At 45.2% G+C, this 25257-nt stretch overlaps 1 protein-coding gene across 1 annotated transcript; it reads right to left on the bottom strand.

Moving 5' to 3' along the window:
* Nucleotides 1-217: 217 nt before the first annotated feature.
* LOC137097148 (golgin subfamily B member 1-like) lies at nt 218-20387 on the bottom strand. The gene is made up of 5 exons (XM_067468532.1): nt 20309-20387; nt 9561-9657; nt 5438-5590; nt 3263-3403; nt 218-439 (listed from the first exon to the last, which is right to left on the bottom strand). Exons 2-5 carry the CDS (start codon nt 9648-9650, stop codon nt 218-220), a joined length of 606 nt encoding a protein of 201 aa, XP_067324633.1. The 5' UTR covers nt 9651-9657; nt 20309-20387.
* Between the last annotated feature and the right edge of the window lie 4870 nt (nt 20388-25257).

The following is a 25257-nucleotide window of genomic DNA, read 5'->3' as shown; positions in this document are numbered from 1 at the left end:
TCTGGCGTGGACTGGTCCATGAGGTCACGAAGAGTCGGAGACGACTGAACGAACGAACAACAACAATCCATTTCATCCAGAAATCCCTGTAGTTGGGAGGCCACCAAACACTCCAAGACCTTTCTCAGAAAAGGAAAGTTGGACACTGGCTGCTAGTTGTCCATTATAGAGGGGTCCAAGGATGGCTTTTCAAATATAGATCTCACAACTGCCTCCTTTAGGCAAGCTGGAACTTTGTGCCATCATACAGGCCCATGATAACAAAGGGAAAAAAAGAACAGGGGTCCCTTACCTGGGCCTGTGCCTCTGCCAGGCTTCCTGTCGCTGCCTCCAGCTGTTCTTGGAGCTTCGCCACCAATTCATCCCGTTCCTGAAGCTGCCTCTGTAGTCCTTCTGTCTCCCCTTCTGCTTTGCTGTGTGTTCTCTGATCATTTTCATCCTGGAGGCAGAAAGCAGAAGGAAACTCAAAGTGAACATCTATCCGAAGCAATGAAAAAAGGGGCTCTGCACAGTGGTGCCCTTTTGCAAGCACGGACATAGAATCATAGAATCAAAGAGTTGGAAGAGACCTCATGGGCCATCCAGTCCAACCCCATCCTGCCAAGAAGCAGGAATATTGCATTCAAATCACCCCTGACAGATGGCCATCCAGCCTCTGCTTAAAAGCTTCCAAAGAAGGAGCCTCCACCACACTCCGGGGCAGAGAGTTCCACTGCTGAACGGCTCTCACAGTCAGGAAGTTCTTCCTAATGTTCAGATGGAATCTCCTCTCTTGTAGTTTGAAGCCATTGTTCCCTTGCGTCCTAGTCTCCAAGGAAGCAGAAAACAAGCTTGCTCCCTCCTCCTCCCTGTGGCTTCCTCTCACATATTTATACATGGCTATCATATCTCCTCTCAGCCTTCTCTTCTTCAGGCTAAACATGCCCAGTTCCCTAAGCCGCTCCTCATAGGGCTTGTTCTCCAGACCCTTGATCATTTGAGTCGCCCTCCTCTGGACACATTCCAGCTTCTCAATATCTCTCTTGAATTGTGGTGCCCAGAATTGGACACAATATTCCAGATGTGGTCTAACTAAAGCAGAATAGAGGGGTAGCATTACTTCCTTAGATCTAGACACTATGCTCCTATTGATGCAGGCCAAAATCCCATTGGCTTTTTTTGCTGCCACATCACATTGTTGGCTCATGTTTAACTTGTTGTCCACGAGGACTCCAAGATCTTTTTCACACGTACTGCTCTCGAGCCAGGCGTCACCCATTCTGTATCTTTGCATTTCATTTTTTCTGCCAAAGTGGAGTATCTTGCATTTGTCACTGTTGAACTTCATTTTCTTAGTTTTGGCCCATCTCTCTAATCCATAATCTATACTCTATAATCTCTAATCTATACATCAAGAGTATATTTTGCAAAATCTCTGAATGCAATATTCCTGCTTCTTGGCAGGGGGTTGGACTGGATGGCCCATGAGGTCTCTTCCAACTCTTTGATTCTATTATTCTCTTTACTGTTTCAGGAATTGTTCTGCAACTCTGAAAGACCCTGGAGAGGTTGAAGAGAAGCAAAATAATTTGAAAACTTATAAATGTAAATAAAGAACAGCACTCTGACACTGGGCAACTTCAGACAAGAAACAATCAGGGACAGCTAATCACCTCTCAACAAAAGATTCCCTCAGGCAGTAACAAGACACAACTAAAAACTGCCAGGCCATCAAATGTTAATCAAGGTGGCCAATTGAAACATCTACACTTAGTTCCAACAGACAAGAGTTTTTTGTTCCACCCTGGACTTTCCACAGATATATAAACCCAATTTTCCTAGTTTCCAACAGACCTCACAACCTCTGAGGATGCCTGCCATAGATGCAGGTGAAACGTCAGGAGAGAATGCTTTGGGAACAATGGTTATACAGCCCAAAAAACCTACAACAACTCTGTGATTCCGGCCAGGAAAGCCTTTGACAATACATTAATTTCAAACCGCTTAGCAAATAGAATGAGAGAAAAGGCATGTGGGAAATCAGCGGAAATAAGCAGAAGCTTCTACAGGACTCTACCATAGACCATGCAGCTGTGGACAAGTCTCCAGAGGGACCACCAAACGCAGCAGCATTGCCCAGACACGAATCAGGGAACATGAAAGGCACTGCAGACTCACTCAACCAGAGAAGTCAGCCAGAGCAGAGCACCTGAGGAACCAGCCTGGACACAGCAGATTATTTGAGAACACGGAAGTGCTGGACCACTCTCACAACCACCATGTCAGGCGACACAGAGAAGCCATTGAAATACACAAGCATGTGGACAGTTTCAACAGAAAGGAGGAAACCATGAAAATGAACAAAATCTGGCTACCAGTATTAAAAAAAAACTCTAAAATTACAACAGCAAAACAACAGAGAGGAAACAATCTGGGACATCTAATCACCTCTCAACAAAAGATTGCCCCAGGCACTGCCAGGCCATCAAATGCTAATCAAGGTGGTCAGTTGAAACATTCACACCTAGCTCCAGCAGACAAGAGTTCTTTGTCCCACGCTGGACATTCCACAGATATATAAACCCTTTTTCCTGTTGTGGAGACAGGCTTTCGATGAATGAGACAACACCCTAGGATTTTGGATGGAAGATGATGTATATTTGATTTTAATATGACGACTGACCACCGTAGTTTTAAATATATTGTTATTTTTAATGTGTTACTGTAATTGTGAACTATGATATTTTACTGATTGTATGTGTTTTTATGGTTGGAAACCGGGCTGCGTCCCTCAATGAGGTGAGAAGGTCGGTATAGAAAACTTTGAAATAAATAAATAAAATAAATTCCTAGTTCCATCAGACCTCATTACCTCTGAGGATGCTTGCCATAGATGCAGGCAAAACGTCAGGAGAGAATGCCTCTAGAACATGGCCATAAATAGCTCGAAAAAACCTACAACAACCCAATAAGCAGAAGTGCCTCCATTTGCTTTGGTTGAGGTAAGCAAATGCAGAAGGGCCCAGGACAATTTCTGCACCCCAAAAATGTTTTGGATTTCAACTCCCACAATTCCTAACAGCCAGTAGGATGTTAGGAATTGTGGGAGTTGAAGTCCAAAACACCTGGAGGGAGGGCCAAAGTTTGCCCATGCTTGGTCTGGATGGAGGCCATTCAAAATGCTTAATTCAATATCCTTTGAAGTGGGTCTGCCAGTACACCTGGGGCTCAGCCTCAAGGAAAAGAGTACTGAGGCCATACTCAATCTGGGGTTTGGGCCTACCTTAGCAGGAGGGGGAGGCTCTCCCAGCGACGCTCCCCCCTTTTCTGTCAGCTCTTCAATGCGCTTGTTCAGAGACGCCAGCTTTGCCTTGGCCTGCAATTTCAGCTTCAGCAGCTTGGCATCTGCAGCCTGCCTTTCTTCCTGGAGGAGGGAACGCAAAAGGCACATGACAAAATGCTCACAGCGAAGCAACACAACACACAAGGCCTCTACATTAGCAGGCAAAGGAGTGCCCTCCTAAACACCTATGCGAGAAATGACACATCTTGTCAATATCCCTCTTGAATTGCTTTTCCCAGAACTGGGTTATTACTCCAGGTGAAGAGTATCAGAAGTATTAAAAATTAACAAGGCATGCTTAATTACAAAAATGTGAGTCAAGCACTGCAAGAGTTAAGTGGATGTAGTGACTCAGCAAAAGCTGTAGTTCAATATAGGCAGCTGTGCCTGTAGCTTAGCAGCACTCAGAGTGAGAGAGGCCTCAGTATGAGAAGGTCTCAGTGTAAGACAGGCCTCAGAATGAGAAGGTCTCAGTGTGAGAGAGGCCTCAGAATGAGGTCTCAGTGTAAGAGGCCTCAGAATGAGAAGGTCTCAGTGAAAGAGAGGCCTCAGAATGAGGTCTCAGAGTGAGAGAGGCCTCAGTATGAGAAGGTCTCAGTGTAAGAGAGGCCTCAGAATGAGAAGGTCTCAGTGTAAGAGAGGCCTCAGAATGAGGTCTCAGAGTGAGAGAGGCCTCAGTATGAGAGAGGCCTCAGAATGAGAAGGTCTCAGTGTGAGAGAGGCCTCAGAATGATAAGGTCTCAGTGTAAGAGAGGCCTCAGAATGAGGTCTCAGTGTAAGAGAGGCCTCAGAATGAGAAGGTCTCAGTGTGAGGGAGGCCTCAGTATGAGAAGGGCTCAGTGTGAGAGAAGCCTCGGTATGAGAAGGTCTCCGTGTGAGAGAGGCCTCGGTATGAGAAGGTCTGAGTGTGAGAGAGGCCTCAGTATGAGAAGGTCTCCGTGTGAGAGAGGCCACGGTGTTAGTAGGCCTCAGTGTGAGAGAGTGTTAGTAGACCTCAGTATGAGGAAGGCCTGGTGTGAGAAACCCCAGGTTGGAGGCCTCATATGTGAAGCTCCAGTGTGAAGGCTGCTGTGTGTCAAAAGCTACTGTGTAAGTTCGGTGAGAGAGGAAGCTCTGTGAGAGCGAAGCTGTTTATCTACATGAGAAAGAAGCCCAGAGCGGAAGCAAAGAAGGAAGTATAAAGAACTTTATTTGTGTTATGGAAACCTTGCTTTTGTAAATAGTGCAACCATATTATTTTATTACAAGGAAAAGCCTCCTTAGCAAGAGAGAACATTGGAACATTGAACAGGGGCCGCCAAAGACCATCAGAAAACACAGTATTGAGTGTTGGTCATGTGGATTCTGTGTGGGAAGTTTGGCCCAATTCTATTGTTGGTGGGCTTCAAGGGGCTCTTCAACTGTAGGTGAACTATACATATTGAATGTAATATTCCTGCTTCTTGGCAGGGGGTTGGACTGGATGGCCCATGAGGTCTCTTTCAACTCTTTGATTCTATGATTCTATACCAGCAACTACAACTCCCAAATATCTACGTATATTTCCCCCAAATCCACATTTCACATTTGGGCATATTGAGGATTCATGCCAAGTTTGGTCCAGATCTATCATAGCTTGAGTCCACAGTGTTCTCTGGATGTACGTGAACTACAACTCCCAAACTCAAGGTCAATGCCCACCAAACCCTTCCATTATTTTCTGTTGGTCATGGGAGTTCTGTGAGCCAAGTTTGGTTCAATTCCATCGTTGGTGGAGTTCAGAATGCTCTTTGATCGTAGGTGAACTAGAAATCCCAGCAACTACAATTCACAAATGGCAAAATCAACAACCCCCCCCCCCCATCCAGTATTCAAATTTGGGTGTATCAGGTATTTGTGCCAAATTTGGTCCAGTGAATGAAAAAAGATCCTGCATATCGGATATTTACATTACAATTCATAACAGTAGCAAAATTAGAGTCATGAAGTAGCAACACAAATGATTTTATGGTTGGGGGTCACCACAACATGAGGTAATGTATTAAGGAGTCACGGTATTAGGAAGGTTGGGAAAAACTGATCTAGACTCCTTCTGACACAGCCCAAGATATGTGAGAGAACATTGCATATGGTCACCTGGAGAAAGGCTTCCTTCTTCTGGAGCTGGGCGTCTTTCTCCCGGACCAGGTCCTTCAACTGGACCACCAGCCTCTCCGTGTGGGCCAGCCGCTCCAACAAGTCCTCCGGGGCCTCCTCTCCGTTCTGCTGTGATGGCTCCAAGTCTGGGCCCTGCAGCAACACAAGAGAAACAAGGCTCTCAATGTATTGTCAAAAGCTTTCATGGCTGGAGTCACTGGGTTGTTGTAGTTTTTTCAGGCTATATGGCCATGGTCTAGAGGTATTCTCTCCTGACGTTTCGCCTGCATCTATGGCAAGCATCGTCAGAGGTGAGGATGCTTGCCATAGATGCAGGCGAAATGTCAGGAGAGAATGCCTCTAGACCAGTGTTTCTCAACCTGGGGGTCGGGACCCCTGGGGGAGTCGCCAGGGGGTGTCAGAGAGGTCACCAAAGACCATCAGAAAACACAGTATTGTCTGTTGGTCATGGGGGTTCTGTGTGGGGAGTTTGGCCCAATTCTATTGTTGATGGGGTTCAGAATGCTCTTTGATTGCTGCTGAACTATGATTGTAGGTGCACAATAAATCCCAGCAACCACAACTCCCAAATGTCAAGGTCTATTTTCCCCAAACTCCACCAGTGTTCACATTTGGGCATATTGAGTACCCAAATAGTCACTGTTGAATGTTTTTATGTTTAATGTTTTTATATTGTGTAAATGCTATTTTAGACTGTAAGTCACTCGGAGCATCTTGGTGGAGAGCGACTAATTAAGAAATGAAGTGAAGTGAAATGAAGTATCTGTGCCAAGCTAGGTCCATCATTGTCTGAATCGACAGTGCTCTCTGGATGTAGGTGAACTACAACTCCCAAACTCAAGGTCAATGCCCACCAAACCCTTCCAGTATTTTCTGTTGGTCATGGGAGTTCTGTGTGCCAAGTTTGGTTCAAGTCCATTGTTGTTGTAGTTCAGAATGCTCTTATATTGTTAGTTAACTATAAATCCCAACAACCACAACTCCCAAATGACAAAAATCAATCCTCCCCCCCCCCCAAACCCCACCAGTATTCCAACTTGGTCATAATGGGTATTTATGCTAAATTTGGTCCAGTAAATGAAAATATATCCTATTTACATGACCATTCATCACAGTAGCAAAATTACAGTTATGACGTAGCAATGAAAATAATGTATATGGTTGTGGGTCACCACAACATGAGGAACTGGATTAAGGGGTCGCGGCATTAGGAAGGTTGAGAACCACTGCTCTAGACCATGGCCATATAGCCTGAAAAAACTACAACAACCCAAGGCTCTCAATGCCAAAAACCATCTGCCTCCTCTCTCCTCTCTGAAACACCAAATGTATGCTAGTCCCAGGAAATTATAATTGGAACAACGGTTCTAAGCAAGAACTACTCTTCATGCTCTGATGTATTTGTGCAGTGGAATAATTATCCAACACAAACCAAGGACAGCAGGCAGATGATTTGACCTCCCCCTTTCCTCCCAATTATTTATTTGTTACTTTTTTGCAAGCATTCTGATTCACAACCAAAATAATAAACATTGGGGGGGGGGGGGGGCGGCAAAAAAAGAAAGAAATATCCATGTAAAGAATACTTACAGGTATATAGCTAGAACTGAGGCTGAACTAAAAGTAAAACATAATACTAAAAGTCTGAAATAAATAATAATAATAATAATAATAATAATAATAATCTATATTTATACCCCGCCACCATCTCCCCAAAGGGGACTCGGGGTGACTTACACGAGGCCGAGCCCAGAAATACATTGCAGCAAAATACTGTAAAACAAACCAACAGAACCAACAACACAATAAAATAGAAAAAAACGTAGGAATATACAGGGTTGTTGTAGGTTTTTTCAGGCTATATGGCCATGTTCTAGAGGCATTCTCTCCTGACGTTTCGCCTGCATCTATGAGACATCACAACCTCTGAGGATGCTTGCCATAGATGCAGGCGAAACGTCAGGAGAGAATGCCTCTAGAACATGGCCATATAGCCTGAAGAAACCTACAACAATCCAGTGATTCCGGCCTTGAAAGCCTTCGACAATACATAGGAAGACAATAAAACAAAGCAAAATAAAACAAAACAGGATAATGCAATGAAAAATCAATCACAATGTGCAGAACACATGTACTACATAAAACTCTGGACGAGAAAAGGAAATGTTTATGCCGGAATAATAAACACAAGCCAAGCCAGAGTGCATTAAAATAGTAAAAATAATGAAGTTTGCCACCACTTGAACTGTCTTGGTTCAATGCTATGGAATCCTGGGAACTGTAGTTTGGGGAGGGAACAGCGCTCTTGGGCAGTGAAAGCTAAAGACCTTGCAAAACTACAAATCCCAGGATCCCATTAAGCTATGCCGTTAAACTGGCATAAGGCTGTATTAATCCTACAGTAAAAATACACCTTGAACCTATGAAAGCTTATGCTAACATCTTCTTTCTCTCAGTTAATATCCATGATAATGTATTGTCGAAGGCTTTCATGGCCGGAATCACTAGGTTCTTGTGGGTTTTTTCGAGCTATATAGAATCATAGAATCATAGAATCAAAGAGTTGGAAGAGACCTCATGGGCCATCCAGTCCAACCCCCTGCCAAGAAGCAGGAATATTGCATTCAAATCACCCCTGACAGATGGACATCCAGCCTCTGCTTAAAAGCTTCCAAAGAAGGAGCCTCCACCACACTCCGGGGCAGAGAGTTCCACTGCTGAACGGCTCTCACAGTCAGGAAGTTCTTCCTAATGTTCAGATGGAATCTCCTCTCTTGTAGTTTGAAGCCATTGTTCCACGTCTTAGTCTCCAAGGAAGCAGAAAACAAGCTTGCTCCCTCCTCCTCCCTGTGGCTTCCTCTCACATATTTATACATGGCTATCATGTCTCCTCTCAGCCTTCTCTTCTTCAGGCTAAACATGCCCAGTTCTAGAAGTATTTCTCTAGAAGCCATTGAAATCATTGAAGTATATGGCCATGTTCTAGAAGTATTTCTCCTGACGTTTCGCCTGCATCTATGGCAAGCATCCTCAGAGGTAGTGAGGTCTGTTGGAATTAGGACAATGGGTTTATATATCTGTGGAATGACTGGGGTGGGGCAAAGGACTCTTGTCTGTTGGAGCTAAGTGTGAATGTTTTAGCTGACCACCTTCATTAGCATTTGAAGGCCTGGCTGAGCCTGGGAAAATATTTTGTTGAGAGGTGTTAAGATGTGCCTGGTTGTTTCCTCTCTGTTGTTTTGCTGTTGTAATTTTGGAGTTTTTTAATACTGGGAGCCAGATTTTGTTCATTTTCATGGTCTCCTCCTTTCTGTTGAAATTGTCCACATCCTTCTTGTGGATTTCAATGGCTTCTCTGTGTAGTCTGACATGGTGGTTGTTGGAGTGGTCCAGCATTTCTGTGTTCTCAGATAATCTGCTGTGTCAAGGATGGTTCATCAGGTGCTCTGCTCTGGCTGACTTCTCTGGTTGAAGTAGTCTGCAGTGCCTTTCGTGTTCCTTGATGCGTGTTTGGGCAATGCTGCGTTTGGTGGTCCCTCTGTAGACTTGTCCACAGCTGCATGGTATACAATGGTAGACTCCTGCAGAGGTGAGGGGATCCCTCTTGTCCTTTGCTGAACGGAGCATTGGTTGGATTTTCTTGGTGGGTCTGTAGATTGTTTGTATGTTGTGTTTCCTCATCAGCTTCCCTGATATCCATGATAGTTTGTCGACTGATATTCCAGGCTAACACAACCATATCTTTGAACTGTATCATAACATTTGTATGTTTTAATGATTTGGCAGCTTATCTATATTTGTTTTAACACCGCAAGCTGCGTTGAGTCCTGGAACTGAAGAAAAAGCAGGATATGGATGAATGTGTGCGTAAAGAAATCACTGCAATCGCCGCTTTTGTGATTTTTTGGAGCAGTCTACTGGACCGGATCTGTGCCAATGCTTGCATGAAAGTAAACATGATGGCAGAAGCTTAGTAGTACAGTACAGTTACAGGGCGCCTTGAGGTTTTCGTAGCTAACAGGACAAAGAAGGCAATTCAGAGGGAAAGAAGAAGCAACACGCAACAACATGCAACAACTCTGAGACAGGAGACAGTACTTACAGTGGGCAAAGTAGAAGCACCGTCATCTTCTCCGTCCCCTGAGAGCTCGTGGAGGACGGTGTTTGCGAGGCCTGACAAACGGCTCAGCATCTTGAGCCTTCAGGAGGACAGCAGGGAAGAAGAGAGAGAAATGCAGATGTTAACAAAGACACATTTGTAAATGTGTGCTTTCCCTTCTTCAGAGAATGACTCTTGGCTTATCCACAGATTGTATCAGCACCTGTAATTTTGGTCCCAAAAACTGCCCTCAACTTACCAAAACAAGTAACTGTGCACAATGGTGTATAGCAGGTATTCGGGCAAACTTGGGCCCTCCAGGTGTTTTGGACTTCAAAACAGATCCAAAACACCTGAAGGGCCCAAGTTTGCCCATGCCTGGTGTAGAATCATAGAATCCTAGAGTTGGAAGAGATCTCCTGGGCCATCCAGTCCAGCCCCATTCTGCCAAGAAGCAGGAATATTGCATTCAAAGCACTCCCGACAGATGGCCATCCAGCCTCTGTTTATAAGCCTCCAAAGAAGGAACCTCCACCACACTCAAGGGTAGAGAGTTCCACTGCTGAACGGCTCTCACAGTCAGGAAGTTCTTCCTCATGTTCAGATGGAATCTCCTCTCTTGTAGTTTGAAGCCATTGCTCCATTGTGTCCTAGTCTCCAGTGCAGCAGAAAGGAAGCTTGCTCCCTCCTCCCTATGACTTCCTCTCACGTATTTATACATGGCTATCATGTCTCCTCTCAGACTTCTCTTCTTCAGCTAAACATGCCCAGCTCTTTAAGCCGCTCCTCATAGGGCTTGTTCTCCAGACGCTGGATCATTTTGGTCGCCCTCCCCTGGACATATTCAAGCTTCTCAACATCTCTCTTCAATTGTGGTGCCCAGAATTGGACACAGTATTCCAGGTGTGGTCTAACCAAGGTAGAATAGAGCATGGGGAGCATGACTTCCCTGGATCAAGACACTAGACTCCTATTGATGCAGGCCAAAATCCCATGGGCTTTTTTTGCCGCCACATCACATTATAGGATCCAATGCCCTGCCCTTCTCAATTAGAGAAAGTCTGGCGCTCCAGGCAGGGAAATAAGATACAAAAAAATGAAGCCACATGCTTGCCTAGGCCCATGATGGTGAACCTATGACATGCGTGTCAGCACTGACACGCATGGCTATTTTTGATGACACACAGACACATGCGGCCACATACAGAGGAATACACCTTATAAGAGCCAATCTAATTCCATCCTTAAATTTGTAAAAGGCTCTACACATTTAACATCTGTACATTAGAGCATTGTTCACTCCATAAATCAGCATGGATTATACATTTTTCTTATTTAAACTATAAATTTTGCAAAATTACGGATTTTTTTCTCAAAGTGATACTTCGCCCAAGTTATGCTCAGGTTTTTGGCAAATTTTGACACACCAAGCTCAAAAGGTAGCCCCTAGCCTGTGAAAAACAAGAATTTCCATTTTGCTGAGTCCAGAATCTGGAATGCATCCCAAGGTACGTTAAGTGGGACAATTCTTAACTCGTGCATAATCTTAAAACCACCTTCCTAACAGATCCTTCCCTGGAAGGCCACGGGGAATGACTAGAGTACGCAAGAAACAGATATATAAATGTACATACTCCACATTTGAGGTTCAACTTTTGCGTATTTTATTATCCACAGATTTAATTAATTTGTTCTAAGATATCTCATGTCTCCAGTGCAATTCTAGGTCAACTTCCAGCAAAAGAATCCCAGATGTGGTTGATTTGTTATCTCTTGGAAGTGGATCACATAATTGCACTGAAGGACCTGGGAATTCCTAGAGCAATGTTATCTCAAGCAAAAAATGTTTTTACGTTGGTGTTTTCCCCCTTTTCAGGGAAGCTGTGCCCCATTCCAGCAAATGTGGAGGGTCTACTGCAGTTCTTTTACTTCCGTTTGCAGACAATAATCTTGAACACATGACTCCAGCAGCAAGTTCCTGCAAGAAGAACTACATACCTTGGGTGTGGGTGTTTGTTTTATTGTTTATTTTTGTACTGCATTATGCATATGGGTGGAGCTATAAGCATTTTTCAGAGTACAGACTTTTATGAATTGGGATCGTTGATAGGTGTGCCTGCAAATAAATGTTGCATCTGCACCAAACACACAGAAAGAAACGGCATCTCTGTCCAGGAACTTGGAGATTCTTCAGAAAGAAGGAAGAGCAAGAGGGGCAAATAAGAGAGTGAATAGGAAGCCGGGTCTCTTCATATGAAGACACACACAAACTGGGTTGTTGTAGGTTTTTTCGGGCTATATGGCCATGTTCTAGAGGCATTCTCTCCTGACGTTTCCCCTGCATCTATGGCAAGCAGCCTCAGAGGTAGTGAGGAGTGTTGGAACGAGGAAAATTGGTTTATATATCTGTGGAATGATGGCCAGGGTGGGACAAAGAACTCTTGTCTGCTGGAGCTAGGTGTGAATGTTTCAACTGACCACCTTGATTAGCATTTGATGGCCTGGGAGAGTTTTTTTTAATACTGGTAGCCAGATTTTGTTCACTTTCATGGTTTCCTCCTTTCTGTTGAAATTGGCCATGTTCTAGAGGCATTTTCTCCTGACATTTCGCCTGCATCTATGGCAAGCATCCTCAGAGGTTGTGAGATCTGTTGGAACTAGGAAAAAGGGTTTATATATCTGTGGAATGACCAGGGTGGGACAAAGGACTCTTGTCTGCTGGAATGCTTCAACTGATCACCTTGATTAGCATTGGATGGCCTGGCAGTGCCTGGGGCAATCCTTTGTTGAGAGGTGATTAGCTGTCCATGATTGTTTCCTCTCTGTTGTTTTGCTGTTGTAATTTTAGAGTTTTTTTTTAAATACTGGTAGCCAGATTTTGTTCACTTTCATTGTTTCCTCCTTTCTGTTGAAATTGGCCATGTTCTAGAGGCATTTTCTCCTGATGTTTCGCCTGCATCTATGGCAAGCATCCTCAGAGGTTGTGAGATCTGTTGGAACTAGGAAAAAGGGTTTATATATCTGTGGAATGACCAGGGTGGGACAAAGGACTCTTGTCTGCTGGAATGCTTCAACTTTCATGGTTTCCTCCTTTCCTACTTTCTGTTGAAACTGTCCACATGCTTGTGGATTTCAATGGCTTCTCTGTGTAGTCTGACATGGTGGTTGTTAGAGTGGTCCAGCATTTCTGTGTTCTTTCCACAGATACATAAACCCATTTTCCTAGTTCCAACAGACCTCACTAACTCTGAGGATGCTTGCCATAGATGCAGGCTAAACATCAGGAGAATATGCCTCTAGAACATGGACATATAGCCCGAACAAGCCTACAACAACCCAGTGGTTCCGGCCATGAGAGATATTGACAAGCTGGAATGTGTCCAGAGGAGGGCGACTAAAATGATCAAGGGTCTGGAGAACAAGCCCTATGAGGAGCGGCTTAGGGAACTGGGCATGTTTAGCCTGAAGAAGAGAAGGCTGAGAGGAGATATGATAGCCATGTATAAATATGTGAGAGGAAGCCACAGGGAGGAGGGAGCAAGCTTGTTTTCTGCTTCCTTGGAGACCAGAACACAATGGAACAATGGCTTCAAACTACAAGAGAGGAGATTCCATCTGAACATTAGGAAGAACTTCCTGACTGTGAGAGCCGTTCAGCAGTGGAACTCTCTGCCCCGGAGTGTGGTGGAGGCTCCTTCTTTGGAAGCTTTTCAACAGAGGCTGGATGGCCATCTGTCAGGGGTGATTTGAATGCAATATTCCTGCTTCTTGGCAGAATGGGGTTGGACTGGATGGCCCAGGAGGTCTCTTCCAACTCTTTGATTCTAGGATTCTATGAAAGCCTTCGACAATACATTAGACACACAAACCATTTTCAGAACAGGCAGCAGACACAAATCAGGGGCTTGCCAACACTTGACACCTCATGTGTGGTCCCAAGGCTTTGCACCTAAATAAATACCTATGTAAGCAGAAAAGAGTTTTCCTTGTCCTGTTCAAAGATATGAGGCAGGCTTGTTTGTAGTGGAGTTCCGCTTTGCATTATCAGCCGGAACTCCATCCAAGGCCTCCTGATAAGAGCTTCCAGCTCAATCTCTTCTGGCATTTCGGCACAATGCTATTCTTAGAGGTAACAGGCTCAGGTCTGAATCTGCCAATCATGTTCCACTTCACTGGACGAGAGAGTCTCCTGCCATGAATCTGCAAGTCCCTCAGTCCAGAACTTTGTGACAAACCCACTCTGAATTGCTTTCTTAAACCATGGCATTTCTCCAATTCAACCATTATCTATATAAATAAAAATGTAATGTTCGTTTGTGGGATGAACATAACTCAAAAACTACTGGATGAATTGACACCTAATTTGGACACAAGACAACTCTCGGACCAAGGATGACCATCACTCATATAAACAATGACAAACACAGCAGAAGGGACTTAAAAAACAAAACAAACATAACAAAACATGCACAAAACTACATATATACATGTAAAATACATATACTCAAATATATATACACACAAAACACATATACACAGACTGGGTCACAGCAACACATGGCAGGGGACAGCTAGTAACCATTAAAAAGTTAGAAGAACTGACTAACTACACACAACTGATACCGTAATGTTGACAAAGGGTTTTGAACCACTAAAGAACTCGAATGGTGGTTACCAATCTATTGTTGTTGTTGTTGCTGGTAGTATTATATTTGTATACTAGCTTGGGGATCAGGCAGTGCCTGGGTTATTTGAGAAAGGCGTTGTTTGTCCGTGATCCAAATTGAATCTAGATCCAATGGCACCTGGGTTCAGTGAGTGTAGGTGAACTACAACTCCCATCATCTACGACCCCTTCTCCTCCAAACTGCACCAGGATGCAGAGTGGGTCATGGGGGCTCTATGTGCCAAGTTTGGCCTTGATCAGTCTTTGGTGTGTGTCGCAGTAGTCTCAGAAAGTGAGTGAAGGTACTGCAAGTCCCATCATGGTCCATTGTCCTACAAAACACACCAGGATGTTGAGTGGGTCATGGGGGGCTCTGTATGACAAGTTTGATCTTGTTCAGTCATTAGTGTGGGTAGGAATGGTCTAAAGAAGTCAGTGAAGATACTGCAATTCCCATCATACATGGTTTTTCCTCTCCCAAACCGCACTAGGATGTAATTGTGTCCAATTCTGGGCACCACAACTGAAGGGAGATATTGACTCTAAGCTGGAATGTGTCCAAAGGAGGGCGACTAAAATGATCAAGGGTCTGGAGAACAAGCCCTATGAGGAGCGGCTTAAGGAGCTGGGCATGTTTAGCCTGAAGAAGAGAAGGCTGAGAGGAGATATGATAGCCATGTATAAATATGTGAGGGGAAGCCACAGGGAGGAGGAGGGAGCAAGCTTGTTTTCTGCTTCCCTGGAGACTAGGATGCAATGGAGCAATGGCTTCAAACTACAAGAGAGGAGATTCCATCTGAACATGAGGAAGAACTTCTTTGTTCTGTTAGAAATGTAATATAATCGACTGGTTGCTCTGACACGATAAATAAATAAATAAATAAATATGCATATCTGAAGTTGTTAATGTTTCTCCCAGCAATTTTCACCCCAGCCTTACATTCATCAAGCCCCACACATTACATGATGTGTTCTGCATACAAGTTGAATAGGTCGGGTGAGAGTAGACAACCCTGCCGTACGCCTTTCCCAACCTTGATCCAGTCTCCTGTTCCGTGGTCAGTCCTGACTGTGGCTCCTTGGTCCTTGTCCAGATTCCTCAGGAGAGAGGGAAGGGAGCTTGGGATGCCCATCCCACCAAGAACTTGCCACAATTTATGATGATCCACACAGTCCAAGGCTTTAGAAGAGTCAATGAAGCAGAAGTAGATGTTTTTCTGGAACTCCCTGCCTTTCTCCATTCTCCAGCACCTGGATATTGGCAATCTGGCCTCTCGTTCCTCTGCCTTTTCTAAACCCAGCTTGAACATCTGGCCACTCTCTCTCCATGTCTTGCTGGAGTCTTCCTTGCAGGATCTTGAGCATTCCCTTCCTGGCATGATGAGAAATAAGGGCCACTGTATGGAAGTTTGAGCAGTCTTTAGCATTCCCCTTTTTCGGTATGGGGATAGAAGTTGATTTTTTTCCAGTCTGATGGCCATTCTTGTGTTTTCCATATTTGCTGGCATATGGCATGCATCACCTCGACAGCATCATCTTTCAAGATTTTGAACAGTTCGGCTGGGATCCCGTTGTGGTGCTCAAGCTCCAGTGCCACGACAAGGCAGCGATCCTTTGCTGGAGCTGACAGTATTTACCTGCCATGAATGTGAAGCAGGGAAAGATAGATTATTGTGAGAATCCATCAACAAGGCATGGAACTACAGTAGTATCTGGCTGAAGTTGCTTTATTATTATCAGGGCTGCCAATCCATGATTGACTGCATTCTTTGAACATCTCAATCAAATATATTGTCGAAGGCTTTCATGGCCAGAAACACTGGGTTGTTGTAGGATTTTCAGGCTCTATGGCCATGTTCTAGAGGCATTCTCTCCTGACGTTTCACCTACACCTATGGCAAGCATCCTCAGAGGTAGTGAGGTCTGCTGGAACTAGGAAAAGGGGTTTATATCTCTATGGAATGACCAGGGTGGGACAAAGGACTCTTGTCTGCTGGAGATAGGTGTGAATGTTTCAACTGACCACCCTGATTAACATTTGATGGCCTGGCAGTGCCTGGGGCAATCTTTTGTTGAGAGGTGATTAGATGTCCTTGTTTGTTTCCTCTCTGTTGTTGTGCTGTTGCAATTTTAGAGTTTTTTTAATACTGGTAGCCAGATTTTGTTCATTTTCATGGTTTCCTCCTTTCTGTTGAAATTGTCCACATGCTTGTGGATTTCATTAGCTTCTCTGTGTAGTCTGACGTGGTGGTTGTGAGAGTGGTCCAGCATTTCTGTGTTCTCAAATAATATGCTGTGTCCAGGCTGGTTCATCAGGTGCCCTGCTATGGCTGACTTCTCTGGTTGAAGGAGTCTGCAGTGCCTTTTATGTTCTCAATCAAATAATTTATAGGTAATAATTTACCTATAAAGACACTCTTTAAATACCTAAATACCGAGATAGTAGGCCAGTCTAAGAGTAAACATTAGAAGGAACTTCCTGTTAGTGAATGTGGTCCAGCAATGAAAGCAACTGCTTAGACAGAAAAGCAGAGTCTCTTTCTCTAGATACCTTTAAAGCAGGCTGGATGGCTTCCTGCAGGAGGTGCTTTAGCTGGAAAACCTGCATGGAAATCCTGAAGTATCTTCTCAGAGTTAGCATTATGCATAAAGAAACAAACGCTTCTCTGTTTCAGCCGGCAACAACATGTGGCTTTCCCAGCACACCCAAAGACAACCGCCTATACAAAAAGTCATCTTTCTTGCGGCCACGTAAATAGCAAGGATGAATCATAAGAACAGCTGGGTGGCAACCCAAGCAAGGCCTCCTTGGGGCACTCAGCTTTGGCAGGAGTCTCATCTGCAAAAGATTGTCTCATAACCCTGAGGCATCCACTTCTAAGACTTGTGTCACCACACTCGGCCTCATTCCAGTGTCAAAACATGTAAGATCTCAGCTCGGTTCAGCTGTCAGGTGCATCTTCCACGCATTTATGCACTAGGCAGGCAAAGAAAGAATGAAAACTTACTCACACTTCACTCAGGTAGGAACCAACAGCAAGGGCAGCATTTTTGGAGCGTTACATCACATAGACAATGAGATGTAGACATCGTACTATCAGCCAGCATGAGAGCAAGAAGAAGAAGGGAGTTCATAATCTGCACAAGATTTCATAGAAACATAGAATCAAAGAGTTGGAAGAGACCTCTTGGGCCATCCAGTCCAACCCCATTCTGCCAAGAAGCAGGAATATTGCATTCAAATCACCCCTGACAGATGGCCATCCAGCCTCTGCTTAAAAGCTTCCAAAGAAGGAGCCTCCACCACACTCCGGGGCAGAGAGTTCCACTGCTGAATGGCTCTCACAGTCAGGAAGTTCTTCCTCATGTTCAGATGGAATCTCCTCTCTTGTAGTTTGAAGCCATTGTTCCATTGCGTCCTAGTCTCCAGGGAAGCAGAAAGGAAGCTTGCTCCCTCCTCTTCCCTGTGGCTTCCTCTCACATATTTATACATGGCTATCATATCTCCTCTCAGCCTTCTCTTCTTCAGGCTAAACATGCCCAGTTCCCTAAGCCGCTCCTCATAGGGCTTGTTCTCCAGATCCTTGATCATTTGAGTCGCCCTCCTCTGGACACATTCCAGCTTGTCAATATCTCTCTTGAATTGTGGTGCCCAGAATTGGACACAATATTCCAGGTGTGGTCTAACCAAAGCAGAATAGAGCATGGGGAGCATTACTTCCTTAGATCTAGACACTATGCTCCTCTTGATGCAGGCCAAAATCCCATTGGCTTTTTTTGCCGCCACATCACATTGTTGGCTCATGTTTAACTTGTTGTCCACGAGGACTGTGTAAGAACAAGGAAGGACTGGAAGGCTGGGATGTGTTTGAATGTTTGAAGCTGAGCCCCTGGAGTGGGAAGAGTGGTTGGCAAATGGACCAACGGTAGGAAGTACTGAATATGAGACCCCATCTACACCGACCATGTAATGCAGTTTCACACCATTACTGTAGAAAGTGCTTTTGCTGTGCAAATGATTTTATAGGAAATCTTGGAACCTGTTTGAGGTCCAGGTGGTGACTGGACAAATCACAGCGCAATGATGCACATTAAGGACTTTCTTTCTCAAGTTTCTGTGGAAGTTTGTTCTCTGGCTGCTGCAGTTTGGAGCTAGCTTCGCACTGCATTCAACGGTCTATGGAGATGGGGCCAAAAGCCAAAAAGTCCAGGCAAGAAAGGATAATTATTGCTTGCGAACCAAAATGCTGTTAAAGACACAGGAAACAGGATCATAACGCTGGCAACTATAAGACATAGAGGTTATAGAAATTTGCAGCTGGAATGTAGTAATTCAGATTAATACTCCATATCCGCATTATCTCAAGTATTCAAAAAAAAATCTGGAAAAAAACTGAGATTGAAAACAGTTGTGTGCCCAAGCATTTTGGACAGAAGACACATGATATGTGTGCACCAATATGTTCATGCTTTTATGAGTGATGGTCACTCGTTGGCCTGACAGGTGTCTTGTGTCCAAATCTGGTGTCAATTCACCCAGTGGTTTTTGAGTTATATTAATCCCACAAACGAACATTACATATTAATTTACATAGATTATTATTATTGGGTTGTTATGAGTTTTTTTCAGGCTGTACGGCCATGTTCCAGTAACAGTTCTTCCTGACGTTTCACCTGCATCTGTGGCTAATGACATGATCTTGGAGTCCTCGTGGACAACAAGTTGAACATGAGCCAACAATGTGATGTGGCGGCAAAAAAAGCCAATGAGATTTTGGCCTGCACCAAGAGGAGCCTAGGGAAGTCATGCTCCCCATGCTCTATTCTGCTTTGGTTAGACCACTTTACCTGGAATATTGTGTCCAATTCTGGGCACCACAATTCAAGAGAGATATTGACAAGCTGGAATGTGTCCAGAGGAGGGCGACTAAAATGATCAAGGGTCTGGAGAACAAGCCCTATGAGGAGCGGCTTAAGGAGCTGGGCATGTTTAGCCTGAAGAAGAGAAGGCTGAGAGGAGATATAAGAGCCATGGATAAATATGTGAGAGGAAGCCACAGGGAGGAGGAGGGAGCAATCTTCCTTTCTGCTTCCCAGGAGACTATTATTTATTTATTTATTTATTTGCTTTATTTCTATACCGCATTTTTCAGCCCTTAACAGGCGACTCAATGCGGTTTACATGGGACAATTATCAAACAGTGTCATTGCAATTAAAACATAACAATGCAACAAACAGGATCAACAGCATCAATCCACAACAGTTAACAATCAACAAGACAGATCAACAAAACAGACATAACATAATGCCTCAGTTGAAATCAGATCCGTTCTCATAATCCTTGTGCCATTCCTATGTTCCATTTACCGATGCAATGGAGCCATGGCTTCAAACTACAAGAGAGGAGATTCCATCTGAACATGAGGAAGAAGTTCCTGACTTCGTTCAGCAGTGGAACTCTCTGCCGCAGAGTGTGGTGGAGGCTCCTTCTTTGGAGGCTTTTAAACAGAGGCTGGATGGCCATCTGTTGGGGTGCTTTGAATGCAATATTCCTGCTTCTTGGCAGAATGGGGTTGGACTGGATGGCCCAGGAGGTCTCTTCCAACTCTAGGATTCTAGAGGCATTTTCTCCTGACTTTTCGCCTGCAGCTATGGCAAGCATCCTCAGAGGTAGTGAGGTCTGTTGGAACTAGGACAGAGGGTTTATATATCTGTGGAATGACCAGGGTGGGACAAAGGACTCTTGTCTGCTGGAGCTAGGTGGGAATGTTTCAACTGACCACCTTGATTAGCATTGGATGGCCTGGCAGTGCCTGGAGAAATCTTTTGTTGAGAGGTGATTACAATACAAAATACAAAACAATACAACAAAATAAACTATCAACAATCAACAGTAACACACTAGCATTTCAAAACCAATGCCTGGGCCAAATGTAATAGATTAAGCAGCCCTAGGAGGCGTCTACGGACAACGCCGGCTCTTTGGCTTAGACGTAGAGATATAATAATCAATACTATAATATAACATACTATATATACATATGTTGTGATTGTGGTGGTGCCTCTCCCCTTTCGTGGACTCACCTTCTCCTCCTCCTCAGCTGCTTCCTTCTCTGGGTTCCGGCCACATCAGCACCGGAAGCGCCCTCTGCTTCCCTCAGCAGGGACTTCCGGCGCAGCTCCCGCCTCCTTCTCCCCGCGATGGACCAATCAGGCAGCGGGATAGCGCAAGACAGGCGTCCAATCAGAACGCACGGCTTGGGCGGTTGCCGTGGCGACCACGCCAGGAAGCGTCGTGACGTCACGTCAGCATTGGCCCAATGGACTGGCGGGGTTTGAGCCCCGCCTCGTCGAGCGGGCCAATCAAAAACCAGGACATGGCTTGGGAACCAATAGGAAGGCGAGATGTGATGAAGAGAGAGAGAGAGGTTGGAGGGGGCGTGGCCGATTGGGTAAGGCTCCGCCCACAAAGGGGCGGGGACTCTTCTTTGCTTATTCCCATGCTGAAGGTGGGACTAATAACCTATTATTTCTATTGTGACTAATTTTCCTCAGGAGAAGGAGATGATTGACATTGTCATAAGCTGCTGACAGGTCTATAGAGACAACTCATGGGATCTGCTGCCTCTCAAAGCCATCTTCTCAGTGCTGAGTCTAATTCTGCAGCACTGCTGGTCACAGCTGACCTCCAGCTGGAGCGCTCAAGGGCCAGGGCTTCCAAGTTCTCAGTGTCTATGCCAGAGTTTTTGAGGCTGGCATTGAGCACATCTTTCAATCTCTTTTCCTGCCCAACAACATTCCGTTTTCCGTTCTTGAAAACTGTGAGTCAGGATCAAACTCCGCAGCACTGCTGGTCACAGCTGACTTCCAACTGGAGTGCTCAAGGGCCAGGGCTTCCCAGTTCTCAGTGTCTATGCCAGAGTTTTTGAGGTTGGCTTTGAGCCATCTTTCAATCTCTTTTCCTCCCCATCGACATTCCATTTTCCGTTCTTGAAAACTGTGAGTCAGGATCAAATTCTGCAGCACTGCTGGTCACAGCTGACCTCCAGCTGGAACGCTCAAGGACCAAGGCTTCCCAGTTCTCAGTGTCTATGCCAGAGTTTTTGAGGTTGGCTTTGAGGCCATCTTTCAATCTCTTTTCCTGTCCTCCAACATTTCGTTTTCCGTTCTTGAGTTCGGAGTAGAGCAACTGCTTTGGGAGACGGTGGTCGGGCATCCAGATAACATGGCCGGTCCAGCGGACTTGATGGCGGAGGACCATCGCTTCAATGCTGGTGGTCTTTGCTTCTTCTAGCACGCTGACATTTGTCTGCTTGTCTTCCCAAGAGATTTGCAGGATTTTCCAGAGGCAGCGCTGATGGAATCTTTCCAGGAGTTGCATGTGACGTCTGTAGACAGTCCATGTTTCACAGGCATAGAGCAGGGTTGGGAGGACAATAGCTTTATAAGCAAGCTCCTTGGTCTTCCTACGGATGTCCTGGTCCTCAAATACTCTCTGCTTCATTCGGAAGAATGCTGCACTCGCAGAGCTCAGGTGGTGTGGTATTTCAGTCTCAATGTTGATGTCTGTTGACAGTCCATGCCTCACAGGAGTATAGCAGGGTTGGGAGGACAATGGCTTTATAAGCAAGCTCCTTGGTCTTCCTACGGATGTCCCGGTCCTCAAACACTCTCTGCTTCATTCAGAAAAATGCTGCGCTCGCAGAGCTCAGGCGGTGTTGCATTTGAGTGTCAATGTTGACCTTTGTGGAGAGGTGGCTGCCAAGGGAGTGGAAATGGTCAACGTTTTCTAATGTTACACCATTAAGCTGTATCTCTGGCATTGGGGAGGGGATGGCTGGTGTCTGCTGGAAGAGCACTTTGGTTTTCTCAATGTTCATTGAGAGGCTGAGCTTCTCGTATGCTTCTGCGAAAGTGTTTAGAGTGGCTTGTAGATCTTCTGAATGCGTACAGACAATGTCGTCATCGGCATACTGGAATTCTATAACAGATGTTGTTGTGACCTTGGTTTTGGCTTTCAATCTGCAGAGGTTAAATAGCTTGCCATCCGTCTGAGAGATGTTTCCACTCCGGTGGGAAGCTTCCCATCAACAAGGTGAAGTATCATAGCAATGAAGATGGAGAATAAGGTTTCAGACATCTCCATCCCATAACTTCACAACAAAGCTGAATAGCATTTGGGATTTAGAATTGGATGGCACACCTGTCCAGGTAGGAGTGCATTTGCTGCAGAGCTAGACGTTGTTGTTATGTTTATTTTTCCATCTTAGTCGCTATGATACTTCACCTTGTTGATGGGAAGCTTCCTACCGGAGTGGAAATCAACTATTGGACAGATGCCAAGCTATATAACATCTGCAGACTGAAAGCCAAAACCAAGGTTACAACAACATCTGTTATAGAACTCCAGTATGCTGAGGACAACGTCGTCTGTGCACAGTCAGAAGAAGATCTACAAGCCACTCTAAACACCTTCGCAGAAGCAGACGAGAAGCTCAGCCTGTCATTAAACATCAAGAAAACCAAAGTGCTCTTCCAGTAGTCATCAGCCAATCCCTCTCCAATGCCAGAGATATAGCTTAATGGTGTAACATTAGAACATGTTGACCATTTCCACTCCCTTGGCAGCCACCTCTTGACCAAAGTCAACATCGACACTGAAATACAACACTGCCTTAGCTCTGTGAGTGCAGCATTTTTCCAAATGAAGCAGAGAGTGTTTGAGGATCGGGACATCCATAGGGATACCAAGGAGCTTGTTAATAAAGCTATTATTCTCCCAACCCTGCTATATGCCTGCGAAACGTGGACTGTCTACAGACATCACATGCAACTCCTGGAACGATTCCATCAGCGCTGCGGAAGACAGGCAGACAAATGTCAGCGTGCTGGAAGAAGCAAAGACCACCAGCATTGAAGTGATGTTCCTCTGCCATCAATTCCACTGGGCCGGTCACGTTGTCCGGATGCCCGACCACCGTCTCCCAAAGCAGTTGCTCTACTCCAAACTCAAGAACGGAAAACATAATGTTGGAGGACAAGAAAAGAGATTGAAAGATGGGCTCAAAGCCAACGTAATCAGCAAACTTTGGCATAGACACTTAGAACTGGGAAGCCCTGGACTTTGAGCGCTCTAGCTGGAGATCAGCTGTGACCAGCAGTGCTGTAAAATTTGACGAGGCACAAATGGAGGGCAAAAGGGAGAAACATGCAAAGAGGAAGAAGGCGAAATCAGCCAACCCTAATTGGGACTGCTTTCTATCTGGAAACTGATGTCCTGATCATCTCCATGGCATATCTTTTCGCTAGCAAGACAGTGTGTTGATTGGTAAAGACGTGAACTACACATTATTTTCATTTAATTGCACACCAGACCTCTTTGGCACAGAAGACCCCAGACTTCATAAAACTACAACTCCCATTGCGCCATGACAGTCAAAGTGGTGCCAAACTACCTGTTTTAGATTGTTGATTCAGTCTAAATCAGATCTAACTGCCCTACTTGAAACTACTGGCTTATTAGCAAGGGGTTTCGGTGAGAGCCGTTCAGCAGTGGAACTCTCTGCCCCGGAGTGTGGTGGAGGCTCCTTCTTTGGAAGCTTTTAAACAGGGGCTGGATGGCCATCTGTCAGGGGTGATTTGAATGCAATATTCCTGCTTCTTGGCAGAATGTGATTGGACTGGATGATGGCCCAGGAGGTCTCTTCCAACTCTTTGATTCTATGATTCTATGATTCTATGACTGTGAGAGGCGTTCAGCAGTGGAACTCTCTGCCCCGGAGTGCGGTGGAGGCTCCTTCTTTGGAAACTTTGAAACAGAGGCTGGATGGCCATCTCTCAGGGGTGCTTTGAATGCAATATTCCTGCTTCTTGGCAGAATGGGGTTGGACTGGATGATGGCCCAGGAGGTCTCTTCCAACTCTTTGATTCTATGATTCTATGACTGTGAGAGGCGTTCAGCAGTGGAACTCTCTGCCCCGGAGTGCGGTGGAAGCTCCTTCTTTGGAGGCTTTGAAACAGAGGCTGGATGGCCATCTGTCAGGGGTGCTTTGAATGCAATATTCCTGCTTCTTGGCAGAATGGGGTTGGACTGGATGATGGCCCAGGAGGTCTCTTCCAACTCTTTGATTCTATGATTCTATGACTGTGAGAGGCGTTCAGCAGTGGAACTCTCTGCCCCGGAGTGTGGTGGAGGCTCCTTCTTTGGAAGCTTTTAAACGAGGGGTGATTTGAATGCAATATTCCTGCTTCTTGGCAGAGTGGGGTTGGACTGGATGGCCCAGGAGGTCTCTTCCAACTCTATGATTCTATGATTCTAAAGTCAAGTGGGGCATTAGGAGGTCATCCAAACGGGCCCCATTTTCATGGCTCCAACTTTTAGGGTCTTTCAGATAACATCTCCATCCCATAACTTCACAACAAAGCTGAATAGCATTTGGGATTTCGAATTGGATGGCACACCTGTCCAGGTAGGAACGGATTAGCTGCAGAGCCAGACGTCGTTGTTGTTATGTTTATTTATTTTATTTGTCGTGTCAGAGTAGTCCATTATATTACATTTCTAACAGAACGAAGCAAACAAACAGAAGAATACACAACTTGTGAGTTTGGTAGCTGGTTAAATGTCCTTTGCCCAGTATCTGGCCACTGGGAGTGCTTCCGGTGTTGCCGCAAGAAGGTCCTCCATTGTGCATGTGGCAGGACTCCAGTTGCATTGCAGCAGGTGGTCAGTGGTTTGCTCCTCTCCACACTCGCATGTCGAGGATTCTACTTTGTAGCCCCATTTCTGAAGGTTGGCTCTGCATCTCGTGGTGCCAGAGCGCAGTCTGTTCAGCGCCTTCCAAGTTGCCCAGTCTTCTGTGCGCCCAGGAGGGAGTCTCTCATTTGGTATCAGCCATTGGTTGCGGTGCTGGGTTTGAGCCTGCCACTTTTGGACTCTCGCTTGCTGAGGTGTTCCAGCGAGTGTCTCTGTAGATCTTAGAAAACTATGTCTTGATTTAAGTCGTTGATGTGCTGGCTGATACCCAAACAAG

Source organism: Anolis sagrei, chromosome 5, assembly GCF_037176765.1.
Source record: "Anolis sagrei isolate rAnoSag1 chromosome 5, rAnoSag1.mat, whole genome shotgun sequence".
Taxonomy (NCBI): Eukaryota; Metazoa; Chordata; class Lepidosauria; order Squamata; family Dactyloidae; genus Anolis; species Anolis sagrei.
This window is presented reverse-complemented; position numbering and strand designations above follow the sequence as displayed.

What these genes read in the sequence shown, in the direction of transcription:
- LOC137097148 (XM_067468532.1), bottom strand. Translation starts at nt 9,650, where the DNA reads ATGCTGAGCCGTTTGTCAGGCCTCGCAAACACCGTCCTCCACGAGCTC. An exon ending in AGAAGGAAGCCTTTCTCCAG is followed by an intron (nt 3,404 to 5,437) that starts GTGACCATATGC and finishes TCCCTCCTCCAG; the next exon opens with GAAGAAAGGCAGGCTGCAGA. An exon ending in AGCCTCCCCCTCCTGCTAAG is followed by an intron (nt 440 to 3,262) that starts GTAGGCCCAAAC and finishes TTCTGCCTCCAG; the next exon opens with GATGAAAATGATCAGAGAAC.